Here is a 27,114-nt window from a genome sequence, read left to right on the forward strand (position 1 = left end):
CGAACTATAGAATAAAACCAATAGAATTTTACTTTTATTACAACCGATGTTTGTAATTTTAATTTTTTTTAAAATAGCCGAATAATTTTTAAAATGAAATTTTAATATACTTTTAATACAATTTAATATCAGCTTTTTAAAATAGGTATTACCTGGGAGGAATGCCAATTGTGATGATTTCAGACACTGAGATATTAAAGCAAGTAGAAATTAGAGACTTCCACTCATTCAATAACCGTCAAGTAAGCTGCTTAAGAAAATTATTTTTTATCCAATAATGCGTGAAACCAAATTCTTTATCTAATTAAGAATCTGAAATCAAACGTTGATGAATATTCCAAAAACCTTATGGAATCACAAGACGACAGATGGAAAGAGCAAAGAGCCATCCTAACACCGACATTCACCAGTCAAAAAATTAAACAGGTCTGAACACTCCAGTTCAATTAATAATTCAATTTGCAAAGATAATGTTAATTCGTTTTTTACACTGAGACCGAATCTGGTAAAAACTTCAATTGTAAATTGCAGCTCAAAAAGACCGTTTGTATTTAATGATAATTATTTAAAACACGGTTTTGAACCTAACGTTTCACATATTTTATTAATTTATTTTAAATGTAGTCAATATCATAGTGTATTTGCTGTGAAATTCTATATTTAATTGAAACAATTTTCAGACATTTTGATGTTCATTTATTTTCCAGATGTTTCCTCACTTTCAATCCGCTCTGGACATTTTTCTCGACAAAGTAAACGAAGAAAGTATTCAAGGAAACGAATTTGATTTGTACGAAATGTTTAAAAGACTGACACTAGACGTCATCTCGAGAACCGCTTTTGGAACACAGACCAACGTGCAGATCAACCCTGAGGATCCTTTTCTGGAAGGCTGTAAAGACTTCATGAAGGAAAATCCAATCTCAGGGCTCGCCTTTCTTACAAGTAAAAGAACTAAGAAACCAAGGCAATAACTTTCAAGTTCATAGCTTAGCTAAAGTGTTAAAAAATCACGTGATGCCTTACCGAATTAATATATAGCAATGTTTTGGTAAACTGCTTAGACCGTAAATATATAACAGCCATACTAATTTCGAAGATTTAGCCTACGTGAAGTGTTTTCCAATTTTAATTCTTTAATTTATTAAAGCATGCTTTCCGGATTGTCCTATATTTCCATTTTTGCAAAAAATAACATCAAAACTGAAAAATGTATTTTCGCCTTGCAAGACACGGCATGTTATCTTGAGCTGCCTTGGTATTGTCAAAGAGCGAAGAGCTGATCAAAAGGTACATCTTTGATATTTATTTCAAGTTATCATAATTGTACATTATTATTTGACCTGGTATGACATTTTAGAATAAAAGATCTGACCTTTTGCAACTAATGTTGGATGCGGAAATTTCTTGGTCTGCTATTAAAAACGCTTCTGGCGAAAATTTGACCGCTGGCAATGAATCGGAACAACAAGCAGGAAACAAAGTTGGTGAGTACATATCAATAAATACTTTTAGATACTTGTATAACCATTATGAGGACCATGATTAGTTTAAATGCAAATTTTCTTTTTACACAATTCAATATGGGAATTTGTGTACACTATTTTTACTTAGTACGCAACCTCCCCCGGCGTTCGCCGTTTGTAGTAAAATGGTAAATGTTACATCTTTCGACCGTTAATATCATCCCCTCTCTGCCACTATTAATAATTTGGAAATTGAAGGCTAATAAGTTGGTCAATTGAATGACCTTTGGCGTTTTCTGACTTCAAATCTACAAACATTTTAAATTAAGACCATCTTGGTTGAAATGTTATTTTAAGCTATTGCAGATTATATTTGAACTACGATTACGATTCTAATAATAATTTTAAATTTTAAATAATATGTCAGTTTCGTACCATTCAAAATTTCAAATACAAGCGCCATGAATCTCCATATTAACACAATGACTAGTGTCCATTGTCTTCTACAGGAGGTCCGATACCTTCAGAGTAATTTTTAGCGCACCGCACGTATCTCACATACGGTGTTATTGATGCTACGCTAAGCTATCTTGACTAATGTTAGATACAGTGTTGGTTATGCTAGTTTTAACTATATTGGGTATTGCCTTATGGTTTTGGCGATTCTATATTGGTGGCTTTTGGAACTTATTTTTAATGGTGCCAACTTTCTTATACAGGTCGTTTGTTATTAAACCAATTCATTGATTGGAAGAAAAAGGTGGTGATAAGGATCGTTTCTAATGCACTTCGTTGTTTAGAAACTGCTGCTTTTAGTACAAATTCCTTCTAAGTGAATTAAATATTGTTCCTAAATAACTGGGTGATTGATTAAGCGTGGTAAAGTTACTCACCAGTTATCTAAAACTACCAAGTGCCAGTATTATTTTAAAGACAGAGTGATTGACTGGTTAGCATTACATTGATATTAAAACATTGGTGGTTTAGGTATGATTATTAGTTTTAAATACAGGGTGATTGAAATATTACTTTAAAAAATTGGAAAGGTGATTAGTTAAAATTGCTCTTTGTTTGTAATAAGTAGTGGGTGAGTTTTGTACATGAATAAGTCAACACCCATTTTCAATGAAATTCCTCTTGGGTTTTTAAGTGTTGTGACCTTTGTCGTAATACTATATAGTGGTCAAAATGAACATTATAAAGAATAAATAACGCTTTGGAATATAATTTTCAATTTGGTTGACGAATATGGATTTAATATGGGGTTAATGCAATGTGAAATGTATGTGGCGTTTTTGGCGGGACTGTAAATTAAAAATGGATTGTTGGGTAATCTTCCAACTGAGCGGTAACGTTCATAAGAAAGTTATCTAAGGAAATCGTTTATGATTTTAAATGAAAGTTAAAATTATTTTTTAAATTAATTTTGTTAAAAATTTAACCCTGATGGCAATACCGCTGTCATGTCCAAAAATAATAATAATTGATTTAGCCCTGTTAGAGTATTCCATAGCTCCGTCATTAAATACTAAATGCAAAAACTCGTTTAACCTAAACCTTAGTCAATTATATAATAATTTAAATGTAAATCATTAACAGGAACGTTTTTAAGAAAAAAAGTATTTTTATTTCCATTTTAACACAAATTTAGGGTTAGAAAGGAATTTTTAAAAATTATTATTGCTTAAAAGGATAATGAAAAAGGTCCCAAAAATGTAGGTCCTATGTAAAAATGCCACCTAGTAAAAGAGGTCGCGAGTAATCGATGTTTGAAGTAACGAAGGTCTCGAAAGATGGAGGTCATTGGACTGAAAGTCCCTAGTAGGGGAGGTTGCGATTGACATCACTAGTAAGAGATGTAATTTGTAAAGCACGTCTATCATAAGAAACTTCACTATGAAGGGGCGTCACTAGTAAGGAATGTCAATCGTAAGGAATATCACTCGTTCGGAACGTCACTTGAAGGTATGTCACTCGTTAGGAATGTCACTCGTTATAAACGGCACTCGTTAGGAACGTCATTCGTAAGGAACGTCACTTGTAAGTAACGTTTCTGGTAAGGAACGTCATTCGTAAGGAAAGTTACTCGTAAGGAGCGTCGCATTGAACACCACTCGTAAGCAACGTCATTGCAAGGAATGTCACTTGTATGGCAAGTCATTTACAATGAACGCCACTCGTAATGAACGTCATTTGCAAGGAATGTCACTCGTAAGGAACGTCATTCGCAAGGAACGTCATTCGCCAAGTATTTCACTCGTAAGGAACGTCATTCGCAAGGAACGTCATTCGCAAAGTATTTCACTCGTAAGGAACGTCATTTGCAAAGAACGCCACTCATAAGCAACGTCATTGCAAGGAATGTCACTTGTATGGAATGTCATTCACAAGGAACGTCACTCGGAAGAAACGTCAATCGTAAGGAACGTCGCTCGTAAGGAACGTCATTAGTAAGGAACGTTACTCGTAAGGAGCGTTGCTCGCAAGGAACTTTACTTCTAAGGAAAGTCACTTGTAAGGAACGTCACTCTTAAGGAACGTCATTTGTAAGGAACGTCATTTGCAAGGAACGTATTCACAAGGAACGACATTTTTAACGAACATCACTCGAAAGAAACGTCATTCGTAAGGAACGTCAGTCGTGAGGCACGTCAGTCGTAAGGAACGTCACTTGCTAGGAATGTCATTCGCAAGGAACGCCTCTCGTAAGGAACGCCACTCGTAAGGAACGTCATTCGTAAGAAACGTCATTCGTAAGTAACGTCACTCGTTTGAAACGTCACTCTTTAGGAATGTCACTCGTTAGAAACGTCACTCGTAAGGAACGTCACTTGTAAGGAACTTTTCTGGTAAGGCACGTCATTCGTAAGGAACGTTACTCGTAAGGAGCGTCGCTCGTAAGGAATATTTCTTCTAAGGAAATCCATTTGTTAGGAACGTCACTCGTAAGGAACGTCATTTGCAAGGAACGTCACTCGTAAGGAACGTCACTCGTAAGGAACGTCATTCGCCAGGAACGTCATTTGTAATGAACGCCACTCGCAATGAACGTCATTTGCAAGGAACGTCACTCGTAAGGAACGTCATTCGCCAGGAACGTCATTTGTAATGAACGCCACTCGCAAGGAATGTCATTTGCAAAGAACGTCACTCGTAAGGAACTTCACTCTGTAGGAACGTCACTTGTAAGAAACGCCACTCGTAAGGAACGTCACTCGTAAGGAACGTCATTCGCCAGGAACGTCATTTGTAATGAACGCCACTCGCAATGAACGTCATTTGCAAGGAACGTCACTCGTAAGGAACGTCACTCGTAAGGAACGCCACATGTAAGGAACGTCATTCGTAAGGAAAGACATTCGTAAGGAACAACATTTTTAACGAACGTCATTCGAAAAAAACGTCATTCGCACGGAACGCCACTCGTAAGGAACGTCACCCGTAAGGAACGTCAACCGTAAGGAACGTCATTCGTAAGGAACGTCATTCGTAAGGAACGTCATTCGTAAGGAACGTCATTCGAAAGGAACGTCATTCGTAAGAAACGTCATTCGTAAGAAACTTCATTCGTAAGGAAAGTCATTCGTGGGGATTGTCATTCGTAAAGAACGTCATTCGTAAGGAACGTCATTCGTAATGAACGTCATACGTAAAGAACGTCATTCGAAAGAAAAGTCATTCGTAAGGAACGTAACTCGTAAGGAACGTCACTCGTAAGGAAAGTCACTCTTAAGGAACGTCATTCGTAAGGAAAGTCACTCGTAAGGAACGTCATTTGCAAGGAGCGTCACTCGTAAGGAACGTATTCACAAGGAACGACATTTTTAACAAACATCATTCGAAAGAAACGTCATTCGTAAGGAACGTCAGTCTTGAGGCACGTCAGTCGTAAGGAACGTCACTTGTTAGGAATGTCATTCGCAAGGAACGCCTCTCGTAAGGAACGCCACTCGTAAGGAACATCATTCGTAAGAAACGTCATTCGTAAGTAACGTCACTCGTTTGAAACGTCACTCTTTAGGAATGTCACTCGTTAGAAACGTCACTCGCCAGGAACGTCATTTGTAATGAACGCCACTCGCAATGAACGTCATTTGCAAGGAACGTCACTCGTAAGGAACGTCATTCGCCAGGAACGTCATTTGTAATGAACGCCACTCGCAAGGAATGTCATTTGCAAAGAACGTCACTCGTAAGGAACTTCACTCTGTAGGAACGTCACTTGTAAGAAACGCCACTCGTAAGGAAAGACATTCGTAAGGAACAACATTCTTAACGAACGTCATTCGAAAAAAACGTCATTCGCACGGAACGCCACTCGTAAGGAACGTCACCCGTAAGGAACGTCAATCGTAAGGTACGTCATTCGTAAGGAACGTCATTCGTAAGGAACGTCATTCGTAAGGAACGTCATTCGAAAGGAACGTCATTCGTAAGAAACGTCATTCGTAAGAAACTTCATTCGTAAGGAAAGTCATTCGTGGGGATTGTCATTCGTAAAGAACGTCATTCGTAAGGAACGTCATTCGTAATGAACGTCATACGTAAAGAACGTCATTCGAAAGAAACGTCATTCGTAAGGAACGTAACTCGTAAGGAACGTCACTCGTAAGGAAAGTCACTCGTAAGGAGCGTCATACGTAAGGAACGTCATTCATAAGGAACGTCATTCGTAAGCATAGGATCTCGTAAGGAACGTCATTCGTTAGCAACGTCACTCGTAAGGAAAGTCACTCGTTAGGAACGTCATTTGCAAGGAACGTCATTCATAAGGAAAGTTACTCGTAAGGAGCGTCGCATTGAACACCCCTCGTAAGCAACGTCATTGCAAGGAATGTCACTTGTATGGCAAGTCATTAGCAATGAACGCCACTCGTAATGAACGTCATTTGTAAGGAATGTCACTCGTTAGGAACGTCATTCGCAAGGAACGTCATTCGCAAGGTATTTCACTCGTAAGGAACTTCATTTGCAAAGAACGCCACTCGTAAGCAACATCATTGCAAGCAATGTCACTTGTATGGCAAGTCATTTGCAATGAATGCCACTCGTTATGAACGTCATTTTCAAGGAACGTCACTCGTAAGTAATGTCATTCGCAAGGAACGTCACTCGGAAGAAACGTCAATCGTAAGGAACTTCGCTCGTAAGGAACGTCATTAGTAAGGAACGTTACTCGTAAGGAGCGTTGCTCGCAAGGAACTTTACTTCTAACTAAAGTCACTTGTAAGGAACGTCACTCATAAGAAACGTCATTTGTAAGGAACGTCATTTGCAAGGAACGTCACTCGTAAGGAACGTATTCACAAGGAACGACATTTTTAACGAACATCATTCGAAAGAAACGTCATTCGTAAGGATCGTCAGTCATGAGGCACGTCAGTCGTAAGGAACGTCACTTGCTAGGAATGTCATTCGCAAGGAACGCCTCTCGTAAGGAACGCCACTCGTAAGGAACGTCATTCGTAAGTAACGTCACTCGTTTGAAACGTCACTCTTTAGGAATGTCACTCGTTAGAAACGTCACTCGTTAGGAACGTCATTCGTAAGGAACGTCACTTGTAAGGAACGTCATTTCCAAGGAACGTCACTCGTAAGGAACGTCATACGCCAGGAACGTCATTTGTAATGAACGCCACTCGCAATGAACGTCATTTGCCAGGAACGTCACTCGTAAGGAACGTCATTCGCCAGGAACGTCATTTGTAAGAAACGTCATTCGTAAGAAACTTCATTCGTAAGGAAAGTCATTCGTGGGGATTGTCATTCGTAAAGAACGTCATTCGTAAGGAACGTCATTCGTAATGAACGTCATACGTAAAGAACGTCATTCGAAAGAAACGTCATTCGTAAGGAACGTAACTCGTAAGGAACGTCACTCGTAAGGAAAGTCACTCTTAAGGAACGTCATTCATAAGGAACATCATTCGTAGGGAACGTCATTCGTAAGGAAAGTCACTCGTAAGGAACGTCGCTCGTAAGGAACGTCATTAGTAAGGAATGTTACTCGTAAGGAGCGTTGCTCGCAAGGAACTTTACTTCTAAGGAAAGTCACTTGTAAGGAACGTCACTTATAAGGAACGTCATTTGCAAGGAGCGTCACTCGTAAGGAACGTATTCACAAGGAACGACATTTTTAACGAACATCATTCGAAAGAAACGTCATTCGTAAGGAACGTCAGTCGTAAGGCACGTCAGTCGTAAGGAACGTCACTTGCTAGGAATGTCATTCGCAAGGAACGCCTCTCGTAAGGAACGCCACTCGTAAGGAACGTCATTCGTAAGAAACGTCATTCGTAAGTAACGTCACTCGTTTGAAACGTCACTCTTTAGGAATGTCACTCGTTAGAAACGTCACTCGTTAGGAACGTCATTCGTAAGGAACGTCACTTGTAAGGAACTTTTCTGGTAAGGCACGTCATTCGTAAGGAACGTTACTCGTAAGGAGCGTCGCTCGTAAGGAACATTTCTTCTAAGGAAATCCATTTGTTAGGAACGTCACTCGTAAGGAACGTCATTTGCAAGGAACGTCACTCGTAAGGAACGTCATTCGCCAGGAACGTCATTTGTAATGAACGCCACTCGCAATGAACGTCATTTGCAAGGAACGTCACTCGTAAGGAACGTCATTCGCCAGGAACGTCATTTGTAATGAACGCCACTCGCAAGGAATGTCATTTGCAAAGAACGTCACTCGTAAGGAACTTCACTCTGTAGAAACGTCACTTGTAAGAAACGCCACTCGTAAGGAACGTCACTCGTAAGGAACGTCATTCGCCAGGAACGTCATTTGTAATGAACGCCACTCGCAATGAACGTCATTTGCAAGGAACGTCACTCGTAAGGAACGTCACTCGTAAGGAACGCCACATGTAAGGAACGTCATTCGTAAGGAAAGACATTCGTAAGGAACAACATTCTTAACGAACGTCATTCGAAAAAAACGTCATTCGCACGGAACGCCACTCGTAAGGAACGTCACCCGTAAGGAACGTCAATCGTAAGGTACGTCATTCGTAAGGAACGTCATTCGTAAGGAACGTCATTCGTAAGGAACGTCATTCGAAAGGAACGTCATTCGTAAGAAACGTCATTCGTAAGAAACTTCATTCGTAAGGAAAGTCATTCGTGGGGATTGTCATTCGTAAAGAACGTCATTCGTAAGGAACGTCATTCGTAAGGAACGTCATTCGTAATGAACGTCATTCGTAATGAACGTCATACGTAAAGAACGTCATTCGAAAGAAACGTCATTCGTAAGGAACGTAACTCGTAAGGAACGTCACTCGTAAGGAAAGTCACTCTTAAGGAACGTCATTCGTAGGGAACGTCATTCGTAAGGAAAGTCACTCGTAAGGAACGTCGCTCGTAAGGAACGTCATTAGTAAGGAATGTTACTCGTAAGGAGCGTTGCTCGCAAGGAACTTTACTTCTAAGGAAAGTCACTTGTAAGGAACGTCACTCATAAGGAACGTCATTTGCAAGGAGCGTCACTCGTAAGGAACGTATTCACAAGGAACGACATTTTTAACGAACATCATTCGAAAGAAACGTCATTCGTAAGGAACGTCAGTCGTAAGGCACGTCAGTCGTAAGGAACGTCACTTGCTAGGAATGTCATTCGCAAGGAACGCCTCTCGTAAGGAACGCCACTCGTAAGGAACGTCATTCGTAAGAAACGTCATTCGTAAGTAACGTCACTCGTTTGAAACGTCACTCTTTAGGAATGTCACTCGTTAGAAACGTCACTCGTTAGGAACGTCATTCGTAAGGAACGTCACTTGTAAGGAACTTTTCTGGTAAGGCACGTCATTCGTAAGGAACGTTACTCGTAAGGAGCGTCGCTCGTAAGGAACATTTCTTCTAAGGAAATCCATTTGTTAGGAACGTCACTCGTAAGGAACGTCATTTGCAAGGAACGTCACTCGTAAGGAACGTCATTCGCCAGGAACGTCATTTGTAATGAACGCCACTCGCAATGAACGTCATTTGCAAGGAACGTCACTCGTAAGGAACGTCATTCGCCAGGAACGCATTTGTAATGAACGCCACTCGCAAGGAATGTCATTTGCAAAGAACGTCACTCGTAAGGAACTTCACTCTGTAGGAACGTCACTTGTAAGAAACGCCACTCGTAAGGAACGTCACTCGTAAGGAACGTCATTCGCCAGGAACGTCATTTGTAATGAACGCCACTCGCAATGAACGTCATTTGCAAGGAACGTCACTCGTAAGGAACGTCACTCGTAAGGAACGCCACATGTAAGGAACGTCATTCGTAAGGAAAGACATTCGTAAGGAACAACATTCTTAACGAACGTCATTCGAAAAAAACGTCATTCGCACGGAACGCCACTCGTAAGGAACGTCACCCGTAAGGAACGTCAATCGTAAGGTACGTCATTCGTAAGGAACGTCATTCGTAAGGAACGTCATTCGTAAGGAACGTCATTCGAAAGGAACGTCATTCGTAAGAAACGTCATTCGTAAGAAACTTCATTCGTAAGGAAAGTCATTCGTGGGGATTGTCATTCGTAAAGAACGTCATTCGTAAGGAACGTCATTCGTAATGAACGTCATTCGTAATGAACGTCATACGTAAAGAACGTCATTCAAAAGAAACGTCATTCGTAAGGAACGTAACTCGTAAGGAACGTCACTCGTAAGGAAAGTCACTCTTAAGGAACGTCATTCGTAGGGAACGTCATTCGTAAGGAAAGTCACTCGTAAGGAGCGTCATACGTAAGGAACGTCATTCATAAGGAACGTCATTCGTAAGCATAGGATCTCGTAAGGAACGTCATTCGTTAGCAACGTCACTCGTAAGGAAAGTCACTCGTTAGGAACGTCATTTGCAAGGAACGTCATTCATAAGGAAAGTTACTCGTAAGGAGCGTCGCATTGAACACCCCTCGTAAGCAACGTCATTGCAAGGAATGTCACTTGTATGGCAAGTCATTAGCAATGAACGCCACTCGTAATGAACGTCATTTGTAAGGAATGTCACTCGTTAGGAACGTCATTCGCAAGGAACGTCATTCGCAAGGTATTTCACTCGTAAGGAACTTCATTTACAAAGAACGCCACTCGTAAGCAACATCATTGCAAGCAATGTCACTTGTATGGCAAGTCATTTGCAATGAATGCCACTCGTTATGAACGTCATTTTCAAGGAACGTCACTCGTAAGTAATGTCATTCGCAAGGAACGTCACTCGGAAGAAACGTCAATCGTAAGGAACGTCGCTCGTAAGGAACGTCATTAGTAAGGAACGTTACTCGTAAGGAGCGTTGCTCGCAAGGAACTTTACTTCTAACTAAAGTCACTTGTAAGGAACGTCACTCATAAGAAACGTCATTTGCAAGGAACGTCACTCGTAAGGAACGTATTCACAAGGAACGACATTTTTAACGAACATCATTCGAAAGAAACGTCATTCGTAAGGATCGTCAGTCATGAGGCACGTCAGTCGTAAGGAACGTCACTTGCTAGGAATGTCATTCGCAAGGAACGCCTCTCGTAAGGAACGCCACTCGTAAGGAACGTCATTCGTAAGAAACGTCATTCGTAAGTAACGTCACTCGTTTGAAACGTCACTCTTTAGGAATGTCACTCGTTAGAAACGTCACTCGTTAGGAACGTCATTCGTAAGGAACGTCACTTGTAAGGAACGTCATTTCCAAGGAACGTCACTCGTAAGGAACGTCATTCGCCAGGAACGTCATTTGTAATGAACGCCACTCGCAATGAACGTCATTTGCCAGGAACGTCACTCGTAAGGAACGTCATTCGCCAGGAACGTCATTTGTAAGAAACGCCACTCGTAAGGAACGTCACTCGTAAGGAACGTCATACGCCAGGAACGTCATTTGTAATGAACGCCACTCGCAATGAACGTCATTTGCAAGGAACGTCACTCGTAAGGAACGTCATTCGCCAGGAACGTCATTTGTAATGAACACCACTCGCAAGGAATGTCATTTGCAAAGAACGTCACTCGTAAGGAACTTCACTCTGTAGGAACGTCACTTGTAAGAAACGCCACTCGTAAGGAACGTCACTCGTAAGGAACGCCACTCATAAAAAACGTGACTCGTAAGGAACATCATTTGTAAGAAATGTCTATCAAAAGGAACGTCACATGTAAGGAACGTCATTCGTAAGGAAAGACATTCGTAAGGAACAACATTCTTACCGAACGTCATTCGAAAAAAACGTCATTGGCACGGAACGCCACTCGTAAGGAACGTCACCCGTAAGGAACGTCTCTCGGAAGGAACGTCATTCATAAGAAACGTCAATCGTAAGGAACCTCATTCGTAAGGAACGTCATTCGTAAGTAACGTCATTCGAAAGGAACGTTATTCGTAAGAAACGTCATTCGTAAGAAACGTCATTCGTAAGAAACTTCATTCGTAAGGAAAGTCATTCGTAAGGAAAGTCATTCGTGGGGATTGTCCCCGTTCAAAAATCGTGTATATAATATCTATAGAAATATATAGAGGTTTATAGAAAGGCTATGGGACACCATAGGAATATCTTTTTCAATACACTTTTCGAAGAAAATACCACTAACTTTTTTTTGGGAAATGTTTATGGTTTAAAAACTTCAAATGTCTATAGATATTCCCAAAGTACTCTATAGGTTTTCGAGCTATCCCATCAAGCCCTTACAAAAATATGTCTATTGAAAACCCGAGTTTTATCTTTATAGTTTTCCTTGGTTTTTAATACTTTTCCTAGGTTATTTTAATGGTTTATCTTTGGCTTTTTAGTAGATTTTATTTCGATACTTGAGTTAATTTCTGAACCTTTTATTAAATAGATTATTTATATAGATTTACCAAATGTTTTGAAAACACTTCACTGGTAATTTTAGTCATTTTCTATATAATTTATTGTGTTTTTTGTTGTTAAAACACCAGTTTTTCACTGGTATATAGTAGAATTTCCGTAGAATTGGCCGTTTTTTTAAACAGCAATTATTCATTTGTAAATTTAGTGGAATTTCTACACGATTTACCAATTGTTTTTTTTAGAAACAGCATAAGTAACCGGGTAGCGGGTTACAGATTTGGCTTGTTGAAATATACATCGCATAAACTGTATGAGCATCATCCTTTAAACACATTATTCGCCTATTTACATGTATCACAACAAACGGAAGAAACGATAATTAATAGCAAAGACCGGGGACTTATTATGTTGCAGACAGTGTGATGCTTTTTAAGAAAATACCCTCAACTTTACGTAATTAAGCAGCTTGTCGTGTATCAGAAATAAGGTGCATTTAATTGACTATGCACAGTGTTACCGGTCATAGCGTATAAATAGTCTTTGAATACAAGTTTTCGGTCTCTACCGAAAGATATGATATCCAAGTCTCAAGGTCTCATTCGGAATATATGGTCTCAAGGTCTCCGTCGGAAGATTGGGTCACTTGGGTCTCCAAATCGCCGCTGGAAGAACTACTCTCCAGGTCTTTGCCGAAAGATCTTATCTCCGGGTATTCAGATCTCCGTCGGAAGGTCTGGCCACTAGGTCTACGTCGGTAGGTCTCGTCTCCAGGTCTCCGATGGAATTTCTGTTCTGCAGGTCTCTACCGGAAAATCTGGTCGCCAGGAAGATCATCCTCTGACGGTTTCTGATATATAATTTCCACTTTGTTTTGGTAACAAGTCTCCGGTCTTTCGTCTTAACTGAAAGTCTTGGTTTCCGGTTTTTCAATAATTGTTTTTCTAAGTGAAATTTAATTTAATATTTGAAACCGTTTCGATTACTAATAGACTTTGGATCTTCTTAAAAATCAAGCCAGCGAAGGAGATTGTTCAGGCCTAGCATTTCGTATGAAATGTGGATGCTACGGTTCGCCACATCTGTCGTAATTTTTTATTTCTTTTGCATTTTACCGTTTGCATAAATTGAATCATTTGTTATGAATATTTATATCTCGAACTCAACGTTAGCTTCTCGGCCTTTTGGTTAAGGCAAAAGTGTAGTATCAGTGTTCTAAATACTCCTAATGAGGTTCACTTGGATGTTATTTGTTGTGGCATGTAGCCCAAGTCAATCTGAGCCCCTCTGCAAGCTGTTAAGAGTTTTCGTAAAAGGATATTATAATATTCAAAGAATTCTCTAACACACTCCAATTATCCAATTTAATTCTATAATAAAGCTATAAGAACTCTAATAAAATTCGAAAGTTATACTATAGATATTCTATACAGTTTTTCTATAAAAACAACCAATATAAACCTTTAGTGTTCTAAGATATTGTTAAGAACATCTTTCGATGGGTTATAATGTTTTCTGAAATAACATTCGGTAAATTCTATAGATTTTCTACTATAATTAACAGTAAAAAATTGGTGTTTTCTAAAACACAAATCAGCCCATTCTATAGAAATGCCACTATTTAAAATTGAAAATTTTCTATTTTCAAACAAAAAACATTCGGTAAATTCTATAGAAATTTAACTATATTTACCAGTGCAAAAGGGTTTGTTTCCTCAAAAACCAATCAGATAATTCTATAGAGAAAACTTTAAAAGGGTTTTTTTTATAGAAAATTGACCCAATTTTCTAAAGAAAACCCATTGAAAAACCAAGGAAAAGCTATGGAGATAAAACGTGGGTTTTCTATAGACATATTTTTGTACGGGTCATTCGTTAAGAACGTCATTCGTAAGGAACGCCATTCGTAATGAACGTCATACGTAAAGAACGTCATTCGAAAGAAACGTCATTCGTAAGGAACGTAACTCGTAAGGAACGTCACTCGTAAGGAAAGTCACTCTTAAGGAACGTCATTCATAAGGAACATCATTCGTAGGGAACGTCATTCGTAAGGAACATCATTCGTAGGGAACGTCATTCGTAAGGAAAGTCACTCGTAAGGAGCGTCATTCGTAAGGAACGTCATTCGAAAGAAACGTCATTCGTAAGGAACGTAACTCGTAAGGAACGTCACTCGTAAGGAAAGTCATTCGTAAGGAACGTCATTCGTAAGGAACATCATTCGTAGGGAACGTCATTCGTAAGGAAAGTCACTCGTAAGGAGCGTCATTCGTAAGGAACGTCATTCATAAGGAACGTCATTCGTAAGCATAGGATCTCGTAAGGAACGTCATTCGTTAGCAACGTCACTCGTAAGGAAAGTCACTCGTTAGGAACGTCATTTGCAAGGAACGTCATTCGCAAGTAATGTAAATTGTAATTAACGTCAGTCGTAAGGAATTTAACTCGCAAGGAACGTCATTCTAAGAAACGCCACTCTAGTCCTTAAGATAGCGTTAGGTGATCAAAAGTATAATTCTATACAACTTTTCGAATATTTTTATTATTTTTCTATACTGAAATCAGTCATCATTGGTTTATTTGTATAACAAAGTACAAATTAAAGGCAACGTTGGGAAGACCTAGATGGTAACGTCAAAATACGATTTCAGTTTAGCGTCTAAAGGAAACGTTAAAATTTTGTTTTTAAACAGATTTCATACATTGAATAAAACTGCTGTTATGAAGAATATCCTGAAAATAAAAACTGTATAACAAAACCGGACCACTTTGAGAGTTATTGTAAGGGTGACCAAAAATTTTATACAATATCCCTAAAGTATACGATTATGGGCCAAAATAAAATCTCCAAAATGTCCAAAATGTTTTTCACTAAAAACTCTCTTTACAGTCCTAATCAATTTCCATCGCTTCTTAGGCGTCATAAATTGATACACCGTAAGCTATATTATATTTTCCCCGGGGAAACTGAGCTTTTTCATATGCTTTTAGTATGTTTATTTAGTTAACGTACAATATGATTGAAAATTTGTTCCATTTTAAATTTAATATTCAAATTATATTGAAGACATTGTGTTTCTTATTATCAGTGATATTTTATTCTTTCATTTATCTCTAGTGGTGAACGATGTAACAGATGCTAATAAGAAATCCAAGTACTCCATGAGTGACTATGAAGTTGTCTCTAATACAATTATGTTTCTAATTGCTGGGTAAGTAAACATTTAATGTTTCATCTAACTTTACTGCAAAATAAGCCAGTTTATTATCTTAACGCGACCATCAATTTTATGAGTTAAGCTAATATTTCTGGTGTTGCTTCATTACATTTATGATTCCTTATCTTTTTTATTTAAGTTTGGCACTAACTAATAAACCAATTTGGTTAAGTTTCTTCGGATCCAAGAATAGGACTATTTACTGAGATACACTTGACCCAACATTTTTTAAATATTTAGCGGAAATTGGTAAAGATATACTTTACTCAGCAAAGTTATTCATAAAACAGATACATGTTAAAAAGTCATGAAATACAAGACAATACAGTTTGCTTGAAATTTTAAGACACGTTTAAGGGGTTACTTTTAATAAAAGGTTTTTAAAAGCAATTTCTGTGGCTAAAATGAAGACTTGTTTTATAAAATGTTATATATTTTATTTTGGGTTTAGTTATGAAACGACCAGTTCGACTCTTGGATATATGTCGCATGCTCTAATATCTAATCCTGAGGTTCAAGAGAAAGTTAGAGACGAAATTCGAGAGGTTGAAGCTGAATTTGTAAGTGATTACATTAGGCATTCTTCGAACACATTTCTGGATGGCCTGATTTTATTAGTACCGTGACTTTACGGAGCCAGGTGGAGTGGTGGTGTGGTTAGCACTTTGGCCTCGCAAAAGAGAAGCTGGGTTCGATCCTAGTATGTGGCCCTGGGTGAAAACTCGGAAAATCTTCTTCTACGTTGAATTTGCAAGTTATCTCCCCCACTGGTTAAAGGGGTTTATACCCAACTTCTTCTGTTTCCCCTTTTCATAAATCTTGTTAAGGTTAACGGTAATAGTAAATGCAGGGAGCTATAGGCTCACGTGGCATGGAGGGCTTTCCACCACCCTCTTACGCATTGTAACCGGGCCACCTGTTTAAAGGCATTAGAAAACGGTCGATAACTTCGCTCTAAGGTGGTGTTGATTATTATTATTCACTTATGGGATTGTTAAACGTTTGGGCGTACGATAGATGTTTTGTAAATGATCTTCTGCTGAAAGAAGCTTTCCAAAAAGGTATTTTCAATTGAAATACATTTTCGGTTAAAACATATCGCATTATTTTGGACAATTGTTTGTTTCCATTTCTTTCACTTCAAAATTAGCCAATAGCCTAATCAATTTACCTTATAATAATATTGTAGGGACCTTTAAAGTGAGCTTTGGTCAGTATATATACCGTTTTCTTATATTTTGATAAGTTCTGTATTTATTAATAAACAGACATGATATACAATCAAAACAAAAAAAAACAATATCCTAGCGAGGGGTCAGGAAGGTACCTGCTTAACAAAGAGGTCACGTGGCCTCTCTGCACCGCGATGGCAATCTGTTTCAGAAAGAAAGCCACCGACGGAGTCTCGCCAGTGGCCTACCTGATCAGACGACCTATGGAATGGATCAAGGCCAGACCATCCCGGCCGAAAGACCAGAAAGTTTCGATTGCGACCGCAGTGAAAATAAACTGATTTTCCAAACCCGCGTTTATGGATTCCTTCCTTAGTTCAGCCTGGCTTTCCGTACAGAGGGCGCTGAAGAGAGAACCGCCAAGTTAGATGGGGCATGTAAAATCCTCGACCAAAGATTTTCCCCTGGTACCAAAGATATCTCGTCTGTTCGTCTCACCAGAATAGCAGCAGATGTAAGAGTGCGTTTTATTACGTCATTGACTGCACCGTGCCTACCAGAGTTTCTTTTGCAATTCAAACCATTAGTACCAAAGTAATACAGACTGCTACCGCAGTTGAAGGCGTGCGGAACACATATTTCGGCGCCAAACCAAAGTATACCCTGGGACGGCGAAGGAAGGGCTTTAAGCCTGCAGCCAGAGTCTGCAGAGCTGACAGAGGCTTTGTCCCGGTCACTGGATGCATGGACGGAGATCCATGTGAAGGATATTTCGACTAGTGGAGCCTCCTACTGAGTTAAAGCATCGCGAAAATACAAGTCATTAGAGTCAATAGAGACAGGGAAAATATCGAGAACTAAGGTCTCCAAGTGGAAACCGACGAGAGTAAAGAGGAGAGGCATGCTAAGAAGCAAAGCCGAGACCCAGGCCCCCTTGATAAGCGGGAAACGACAATTGTAACCAAGTAGCCTGGTTCATTAGCGATTGTCTTCGGACTCAAAGGAAAAATCCGTGTGGACAAACCCCGAAGGTTGACTACTTCTGTGGGGCGAGAAGGTGGCGGCATCGTTGGGAGCGAAAGAAACATCGGAGCAGACGAACCGCTCCTGTAACATAGGAACAGACTAATATCGCAGTCGGATAACATGACTTTGAAGAATTACGAGCCCATCACGGAACGGGTTGATGTTTTCTTTAACACGCGTAGCGAGGAGGCGGGCTTCCCTTCGGCAGCAACGGGAACCAAAACAAAATGGCCAAAGAGGAAACCGAATTCTCACTGGTAACCGAATTGATGATATTAGAAAGGCAACTGGCGGCTAAATTTCGGGAACCATTTCGAATACGAAGCACAGCAGACCGAGATAATATTAAAATGGCAGGTAGGCTCACGATTGAATCGTTATGAAATTTGGAAAGCGAGTCAACAAAATCATCGGGGCCTGGTTTAAGTGACGGTTTAACACCGGTTGAGGACCGTTTATAGTGACTGTTTTAACTTTTAAAATGTTTACCTCTATGCAAAAAACCGATTAAATAGACTGATAAGCGATATGGAAAAATATAACAATAAATTTAAGACATTTAATATGGTTTAGAATAATTATTCAAAAAAAAAGAAACCGTAGCGTATCCAGCAATAGCTAGACTCAGACATACGAGATACCAAACTCGGACAGACGAATACCATCGCACAAATAGATCGAACATGGAAAAACCCGATTGCGAACACCAAAGAAGTAAAAATAAAAATTTAAATACATGACTTAGCACGACACCCGGTACCTCTTAACCACGCCCGTGAAGTAATGCAAACGTGGCGATCAAAATGTGTAAGCTACATCTTCAACAACTAGCTCTATTCTACTCTTATCGCTGAACTAACGACAAAAAATTGTCAACGAATTCAGCGACAGTTTCGTAAGTACAATCGGTCAGTATATTGAAAAATTATATTCTACTCTCTCAGCTGGTAATTTTATTTTAGTTTGTGTAGTTCAGATGCAGCTTAAATATTAAGTATTTTTTGCATTATTCTTCAATCTCAACGCATTTTCAAAGTCTCCCAACATCCATTCGGGACCCAGGCTCCTTGGGTGGCGACAATTTATAAACGTATAACAAAAGTGCCTCACCTAGAAGACATAGTACCTAGGAAATTCGTATCTTGAAATTTTTATTGAAATGAAATTTACAATGTGCGGGTTAGTCAATGGCGACTAGACAATACTTGGTACAGCTTGAACCCCATCTCCCTCGTTTCCGGAACTCCGTGTTTGCGGGGACATACAGAGCGGCGCGTTCATCCAAAAACTCGAGGAAGACGTTCTTGCCCTCCCTTTACGCCCGAGTCCGGAACATCTACATGGCCAAGTATCCGAATACCACACATTTTTGGGTCCACCTCTCTGCTTTGCGGCTTTAGCGTGGGACTAGCCGCCTTCTTTCTGATTGGTATGGACGCCACAGTCCGGGTCCATAAAATGTAATGGCTGAAATTCTCCGGATCTAGAACATCGTACGCTTTCTAGAAATCAGTGAGGATGGTCGTGACAGGCGAAACCCAAGATTCAATGACGGAAAGCAAAGTCGCTGAATCCCGTTCCTCGCGCTCAACGCCCCTAGAATCCAATGTCCCTCGTCTCTCTTTCCTCTGTTGGAACGAAATTTTTGAATTAAATAGAGTTATTGAAATAAGAGTGCTAATTGTATACGGGGAGGAAAAGTAGTAGAATAACCCCTCCATACGATTGAGATAAAGTTGTGTGGGGCCCATTTTTTGCAACCCGCTCGGTCGGCGATGATAAGAATCGCCTTTGTTGGTCGTCAGGGAGCTCCCAACCTTTCTTTTTAATCCTTTTTTCAAACAAATACCGTGCCGATGGTCAAATCGCCAAACGTCCGAGTTTCTCGGGAAAAATGTTTTACCTTTCGTGCGGGTGACGAATTTATGACTTTGTTTTGAACGTGTATGCTTGGGTTTTGGGGGAATATTTTTACTTGTCAGGGGATTTTACTTTTTATATAATTTATTAGTGTATTTTAGTGGGTTTGTAATTGGGGTAACTGCCAAGCCAGGATGAATAAGCCATAAAGCCATCTTCCGAATAACTTTTAAAATTTCTTAGTATCAGTTGTAAATCACAAATAATTCTAGAACTGTATTGAAACTACTCGTAATTTTTTGATTGGGTAGTATAAACTCCAACCATAGTCAGCGATTGGGTCACCTACACGAGACAAAAGATTCCCGGATGAACCTTGACATTAAACCCAGGGAACTCTGGAGAAAATAGTATCATTATTATTATTATTATTATTTTTACTTTTCTATCAATCCGGAATCTCAACTTAATCCTCAAGCTCAACTTACAGTGTTCCGTAAAATTAAAACCCTAGTATGGGGCTTGGACCTTAGGGTCAAATGTGCGTTTAAAAGAGTTCTTAGTTGAACCATTAGTAAAAAAATAAGTTATTCGCTCTTAAGTCGCGCTATGCGCGAACACCACCTGTCTCGTTGTCGGAGCCTTCGTTCGTCGCTGCTATCTTCAATCGTCTAGTCTTTCTCTGTTTCCAACTGTACTCAACTCTTCAAATTCCGTTTCCTAAGGTGACGCATCGGCGGTCGGTACCGACAATTGTGATAAGTACAATTATAAGTTATAAATGGCTTGCTTGGCAACTAGTTTTTGTAAGATTTTACTAGTATCGGTTTAATGGTTTTGTATAGTAGTAGTGTCGGGGTTTATTTGAATGAGGTTTTGGAATGATGATCCATGTGGGTTGGGATTGTCGGGGAATTGCAACGTTATTAGTCGATATTGATTGAAATTGTGTAGGTGCTTAATATTGTATTTGTTTAAGCGTTTAATTTGTGTAATAAATGACCATTGGCATGGTAATTTCTCGTAGTCATTTAGCATACCCTTAGCTCTTAACATTGGATAATTCGTGGTCGTCGATTAAATGACAGCGGTTAGCGTGACGTACCAGGAGAGGTGCGATTAAACCGTTGCACTGTGGAATTAACGCTCTCCAAACTTTAATAAATCCATGAAAAGGGCACTTTTATCTCATCATATTATGGTTGTAAATAATTTTCCTATTTACAATCTCTTGGCACTGTTAATGACACTTAAAATGCTGATTAGTATAAAACAGCAACGGAAGGTAAACTCTACGCACATCTATAGTGAAAAAGTAAATATATTTTCTTAATTTTGCTTTAAAAAACAGTGCTATTTTAATTTTATCAGTTAAAGCCTTGTTTTCTTTAAAAACAACAGCCAGTTGTAAACTACAAAATTCAGTGCTTTTACGCTAGTGGAAAAACAATTTGAGCTGTTTAGGTGACAGCAAAAGTAGGATAAGACCCAAAAGTGTGTCAGCTGTACCTTCGCGCCTATTAAAGTTTCTAGTGAGACCTAGTCACACTATAGTCTACAAACTCTACATAACCTACTAGTTGGAATAGTACTAGCAACATTATATTTAGTCTATAGTCTGGCGCGATTTTCTCTCTTCGATTTACTCGCCCGTAGACATACGTTCTAAAACGCCTCACTCGGCGGCGCTGGAGTACCTCGATTTTGTTGACGTAATTTCCGACCCCCTTTCGTGTCCCTTTTTTACTTTGCGACAAACTTTCATTAGCTACTATACCGTTCTGACACAATTTTGGGTCTTATGATACTTTTGGTGACAGTTAGTTCGCTGTTTGTAAAAACGATTCAATTATTATCTGAGCAGTTTTTGGTTTAAAAGTGATTTGCCCTGCTCAAAATGCACGATTTGTTTACTACGATAAACTAACAAACGATCCAATATCCCTGATATCAGAAATGTTCTATAGAAAACCTTATTCTTACTTTAATTTTTCAGGGTGAACTAAACTATTCCAGTATTGCAAAATTGAAATACCTTGAACAAGTGATGAAAGAAACCTTAAGGTTCTATAACACTGTTTATGTGTAAGTATTTATTGGACGAAGAAATTCTGTTCGAAATGAGACTTTGGCGTAGCGTTTGATCTCAAATGATCCTTATACAAGTATCATTTTGTTTCAAGTTAGCCTTATTCAAGTATATATTATCCAATCATCCAATGATCCTTTTTATTTTGAAACAGCCGTGGAAAAGTTTGATATCTAACTTCAAATGATACTTTGCTTTGTCTCGTACGGTGAAAGCATATCTTATGTCCCAGATTTATCGGACTCTTACGCTGAAAGAGCATTTCGTTATTAGTTTAGCTGTGATTGTGACGTAACAATTTTCTTGTCAATATGATTGGACAGTGGACACAAGTCCGTAACTCTAGCTATTTGCAATACCATAATAGAACCTTGAGTACTGCTTTTGAGTTTACGCTATGAAATTTTAGGACTTGGAAAAATAGGCTTCATTAGGCTGGTTGCCAGTATCCCGTTAGAAAATGTTTTACAAAAATTACCCTTAATTGCACCACTCAGTTTTAGTAGAAAGCAGTGTTTGTCTTAGGTGTTTCTTGGGTCATTTTTTAAATCAATTTATGCAGAACCTCTACAAATTTTGCGAAGATATTTGATCAAATCTTGGGTGGGAGATCTGTTAACGTTTGTGTGGAAAATCTTTATTGTTTGTAATGAAACTCTGTAATGTTTGTGATGAAACTTTATTAAATTTTGTGCGTTTATTCTTTAATGTTTGTGTGACAACGGTATATTTTGTGGGGAAATTCATAATTTGTTTGTGAAGACACTTCATAATTTGTTTGTAAGAATACTATTGAAGTTTGGGGTCTCTATTTTGGTGCTTGTGTAGAAACTAAATTGGAGGTTATGTGGTAATTCTACAGGGGCTGGTTTATAAATTAAACTGGATTGTGTATAAATATTACCTTACGGTTTGTGTCGATATTATACTAGAGTTTGTATAGATATAACATAGGCTAGGAGTATATCTTTATCTATCGGGATGAATACTTTTAAGACATGTTAAGAAGTTTAATAAAACTATAATCAAAGATATAAACGCCAAACTATTTACTCAACATAATCTTTGATAAATAACTATAGAAACCTCTTTAGAACCGACAACCCAAAAAAACACATAATAAACACAAAGCGAACTCTGTAGAATTTTCATTATACGGTTTAGAAAACCCACTGACATTCCATTGACCTTAATACGATTTAGTTTAGTTTAGATACAACGTTTATGTACAGATAAGATTCGTGTGGGGTAACCAGGAAGCCCGCTGCACTTTCCTGGTTTTCTAGTTCTCCTTTGGCGTAGTTGTTTATCTCGGCTAGTTGAAAATCTCATACGCAAATTCCTTTTTTTGAGTAAATCCATGAAATGTGTTAGATTATTCCCTTAACTATAGTAACAGATAACACTCCTAAAAGATTAAGCGTATAACTTAACTACTAAGAAATATTATGAAAAAAGTTTTAAGTTATAAACTTTCATTTCTACTGTTCCTTTTATTGTTATTTAGCTAAAGCGAAATATGTTTGCTACAAGACTGGAATTTAGCTTTCGGGCGAGTGTTTATTTTTAGACTTTTCAAGCGGGTTAACTAACTCAAGATTCATCTAACATTTGTGAATTCGTCACATGATGTGAGGTAGTAGTTTTTGAATAAAAGGAATTCGAACAACCCCACTCTTGCTTTTTCTCTAGAGTCCACTTGAAAACGTGACTTTTAGTTCAGCGTCTTGAGCATTTTGTTTATTAATTTATATATTATAATGTAAATCTTTAATGACCAATCAATATTTGGAGTTTTCCTGCCCAATTTTTGGATACCAGTGAAATTTAAACGAAACTGTGGCGCTCGAATATTGGGTTACCAAAACTATGAATTTGATTAAAACATTTTACCGTGAGACCATTAGATTTTATTCTGAAATATAAAAAAAGCCACTTTGTCGGTCCAAAAGCTACAACGTAAACTTAATTTTTTCTTAGAATGATTGTTTTATGTAAATTATTGATATTGCATTTGAAATGTTTTTCAAATAAAGACATACAAGAGCTGTTTCAAAAGAAGAACAATACGGAAATTTGAAAATTACCAAAGACCTGTCAGTTCATATCCCGATTTGCCTTTTACACTCTGACGAAGAGCTGTGGAACAGCCCGGAAGTATTCGACCCTCAAAGGTAATCTCAACTCAAAAGACCTACATGAAACCAGTTTAAAACTTTAATTATAAAGGCTGTTTAATTTCCATGAATATTTAAGTAAATTAATTTTATATTTTTAAAGTTTACATTTATAACAAATATTTCTAATTGTGAAAGGAAATAGCAAATAATGTTTTTTTTATGAGGTTCTCGCCTGAAAACAAAAAGAAAATAGTTCCAATGGCCTATCAGCCATTTGGCGCCGGCCCCAGAAACTGCATTGGAATGAGGTTTGCCCAATTGCAAATTAAGCTCACCATGGCCAGCCTTCTCAGTCGATACCGTCTGGAGCCGAGCGAGCACTCTGAAATTGTAAGAAAAACAAACTTTTTTAGGTTTTTTTAAACTGATTTCAGAATCAAAGGTAGAAACTTTTCGTTAATTTGAAGCGAGGGGTGGGAGCTTGTTGAACTTTTATTTGAATCATCATTAGATCAGTCATAAACGAGTAAGAAACAAATTGGTGCATACATAAAAAATTTACTGATACTGAAAAATATGTTATATAACATGTAAGAATAAATGTTTTTTTAAAATTGCTTAATGGGTTCCAGAAAAAGGATAAGGCATCATTTTCTAAAAGTGCCTCGGGTCTAGACATGATTTACCTTCGCTACGGGTCCTGTAAAATGTATATCATCTATAATCTTTTAAGTCCCTCGAACCACGCATCATCGCTTAGTGCCTTAGACATTTCCAACCTTCGCTCACGTAACACCATGACGGGCCCTTGACATCATGCAACCAAAGCCCTCGATATTATTTAATTTCGTTTCGGGCCTTAGTTATTGTCCAACCTCGCCCTGATCCACCTATAGAGGGCAAATCGTCGCTTTGGCGGGAAATCCGTACTGCTTCTAAGACCAAAAACATTGACAGACTTTTGTGTGCGCTTCTTCAGGGCGACCATAGTTTGGTTTTCACTATAAACAGAAATGTTAAATTTTTTCTATTGTGTAACGTTCCATGTGACCGGACAAAAAGATTCGAAATTATGACCTTAAAGCAAGTGTCGGCTCCTATTTTAAGGTTAGTATCATTGGCGAGCGAAAGATGTCACTAACGTAGAGTTTAGTGGAAATTGAAACAAGTTGAGCAAGCAAATTATTCTCTCAAAAGTAGGTGCCTCGACGTACCTCTTCCTTTAATTGGCTTTGCGTAATCACGTGCGCAGTTAACTTAGCTTGGATTGGCTTTTCCACAACCACGTGTTTCAATCACGTAATCTTCGACTTTCAAATAAATGACAATAAGTTTTTGAAAGTCGATAATAGATGGAAGCACCTTCCCGGCGATCTAAGCAATCATAGCCATCTTCGTTACATAGACCCAATCAAAAATACAGAGGGCAACGATAGAGCCGACACTTGCTTTAAGCAAAGAATCTTTCCTGTAGGCTGATTCAAATGATCTTACCATAAAAATGCGATTTTGCATTTCTCTCAAAAACGCTTTGAGGAGTTCGTATTTGAACCATTAGTCATAATAGCGTAATTGAAAATTTAATTTTCAAGTTGTTGCAATGTATTAAAAACATGTCTTTTGTTTTTTAATCTCAGGAGAAACTATCAGTGGTCGATAAAATTTCAGTGATCCAGCCCAAAAAAGGAGTGTGGCTCAAAGCGGAAAACATAAATAACTTCTAATGTATTTAATTCAAATATTTTCATTTGCACTTAATAATGTGGGAGGTGTTCAATTTTATTAAATATTTAAATACAATTCAAAAGTAATCTTTTGTAAAGCTTTTTATACGCGAGGGGGTAACCACTTCATGTAGTAGCTGTACACTTCTATTTGCATTACGAATAAATACTACAAATTACTTTGTAATATGGTGAATTACTGTGTAATACCGTGTAATTTCGCGTAATATCAAGTAATATTGCGCGTAGTAAGTGAAGTACGTTGTCTATTAAGATGTCGTATAATATAGTACAGTGCATTATTGCATAATATTTTAAACTCATGTATTACCAAATGATTTTGTGTAATACCTAAGTAATATTGGAAATATAGGCTAAAATACTTTTCAAATTCGATTTAGGAACGACAGAGGGAACATAGGAGGGAACGAGTGGAACTCTGATGCAAGGGCGAAGGTGACATTCCAGGCGAAAGTGAAGAGGGAACGGTGCGGGAGGGACGATGACGTTTACTCGCATAGCCCGAGCGGGTAAATCACCGATGGTATGACGTTGTTTAAGCCTCGGTTTATGCGTAATACAAGTTCCGACAACAACTGAGACAACAACCCATCAAGGGTCATCATCCCCTATTTTATGGAAAAATTAGAAATGGGTTAGTTCCCGATGATAGTTCACTCCGACGGTTCGCTCGCGTTAGTTCCTCGGTTAGCGCTTCCGAGGCTTTTTCTCGTTGTTTTCCTTCAAAGAAACTGAGAGCGTAAGTCGAGCGAAGGTATCGTCGTATCGTCCGATCGCAGCAATGGAAGCTGTAAACTCCAGTGGCGTAGCCAGAAATTCTTCAAGGGGGGGGGGGGGGTCGAAGTATGTGAATGTTAAGAGGGGGTCGAGAAAAGGGTGGAAATTTAGTACAGTTAAAAGCAGGCCCAAGGGGGGGTCTGGACGCGGAAATCCACCCTTGTCTACGCCACTGGTTAACTCAGTTAGTTATAATTCATGTTATTTCGTCGGGTCAATTCGCTCTGGGGTCCTTTTCAGGCGTCATTCGATAGGTATTAGTTATCTCTATCTATCTATTCCAGTGCTGAGCAAAGGGCGATTTCTCTCCCCCATTGGGAGTTCCGGCGTATAGGTTGGACTTGCTATCATTGCTATTTCGATTAAATGTTATTTTAAATAACGCTAGTGGGAAAATTAGGTCTTAAGAGGAAGAGGCTACTATTTTGGCTGTGCCATCTTGTTTTACAATTTATTTATTTTATTTTGCCTTAGGTGTAACATGGATTAAATAACCTGTAACATATGAATCGAAAAAGTTCACTATATCCCTCGCTATATCCATGACCCCGTGCGCTTGCGGGCTCTATTTCTAGTTATATTTACGCGGAATTTTTCGCTAATTATATACTAATTCTAATTAAATACATTCTTGGTATAATTATGTAATACCATTAAAAATTGTAGTATAGTGTAATTTTGTGCAGCAGCTGTAATAATGTGTATTAGCTGTAATACCGCGTAGTACCGTGTAATACAATGTGTAATATATGGCAGTACGGTATAATACAATGTGTAATATATGGCAGTACGGTGTAATACAATGTGTAATATATGGCAGTACGGTGTAATACAATGTGTAATA

At 38.5% G+C, this 27,114-nt stretch overlaps 1 protein-coding gene across 1 annotated transcript; it reads left to right on the plus strand.

Moving 5' to 3' along the window:
* The first annotated feature begins 1,387 nt into the window (after positions 1 to 1,387).
* On the plus strand, positions 1,388 to 25,472 carry LOC149944369 (cytochrome P450 3A19-like). Its single transcript, XM_090176328.1, has 7 exons — positions 1,388 to 1,487; positions 15,382 to 15,475; positions 15,933 to 16,041; positions 21,536 to 21,624; positions 23,665 to 23,802; positions 23,973 to 24,138; positions 25,386 to 25,472. Exons 1-7 carry the CDS (start codon positions 1,388 to 1,390, stop codon positions 25,470 to 25,472), a joined length of 783 nt encoding a protein of 260 aa, XP_090032454.1.
* The last annotated feature ends 1,642 nt before the right edge of the window (positions 25,473 to 27,114 follow it).

This window comes from Leiobunum rupestre, chromosome 5 (assembly GCF_980474605.1).
Source record: "Leiobunum rupestre chromosome 5, qqLeiRupe1.1.hap1, whole genome shotgun sequence".
In the NCBI taxonomy this organism is placed as follows: Eukaryota; Metazoa; Arthropoda; class Arachnida; order Opiliones; family Sclerosomatidae; genus Leiobunum; species Leiobunum rupestre.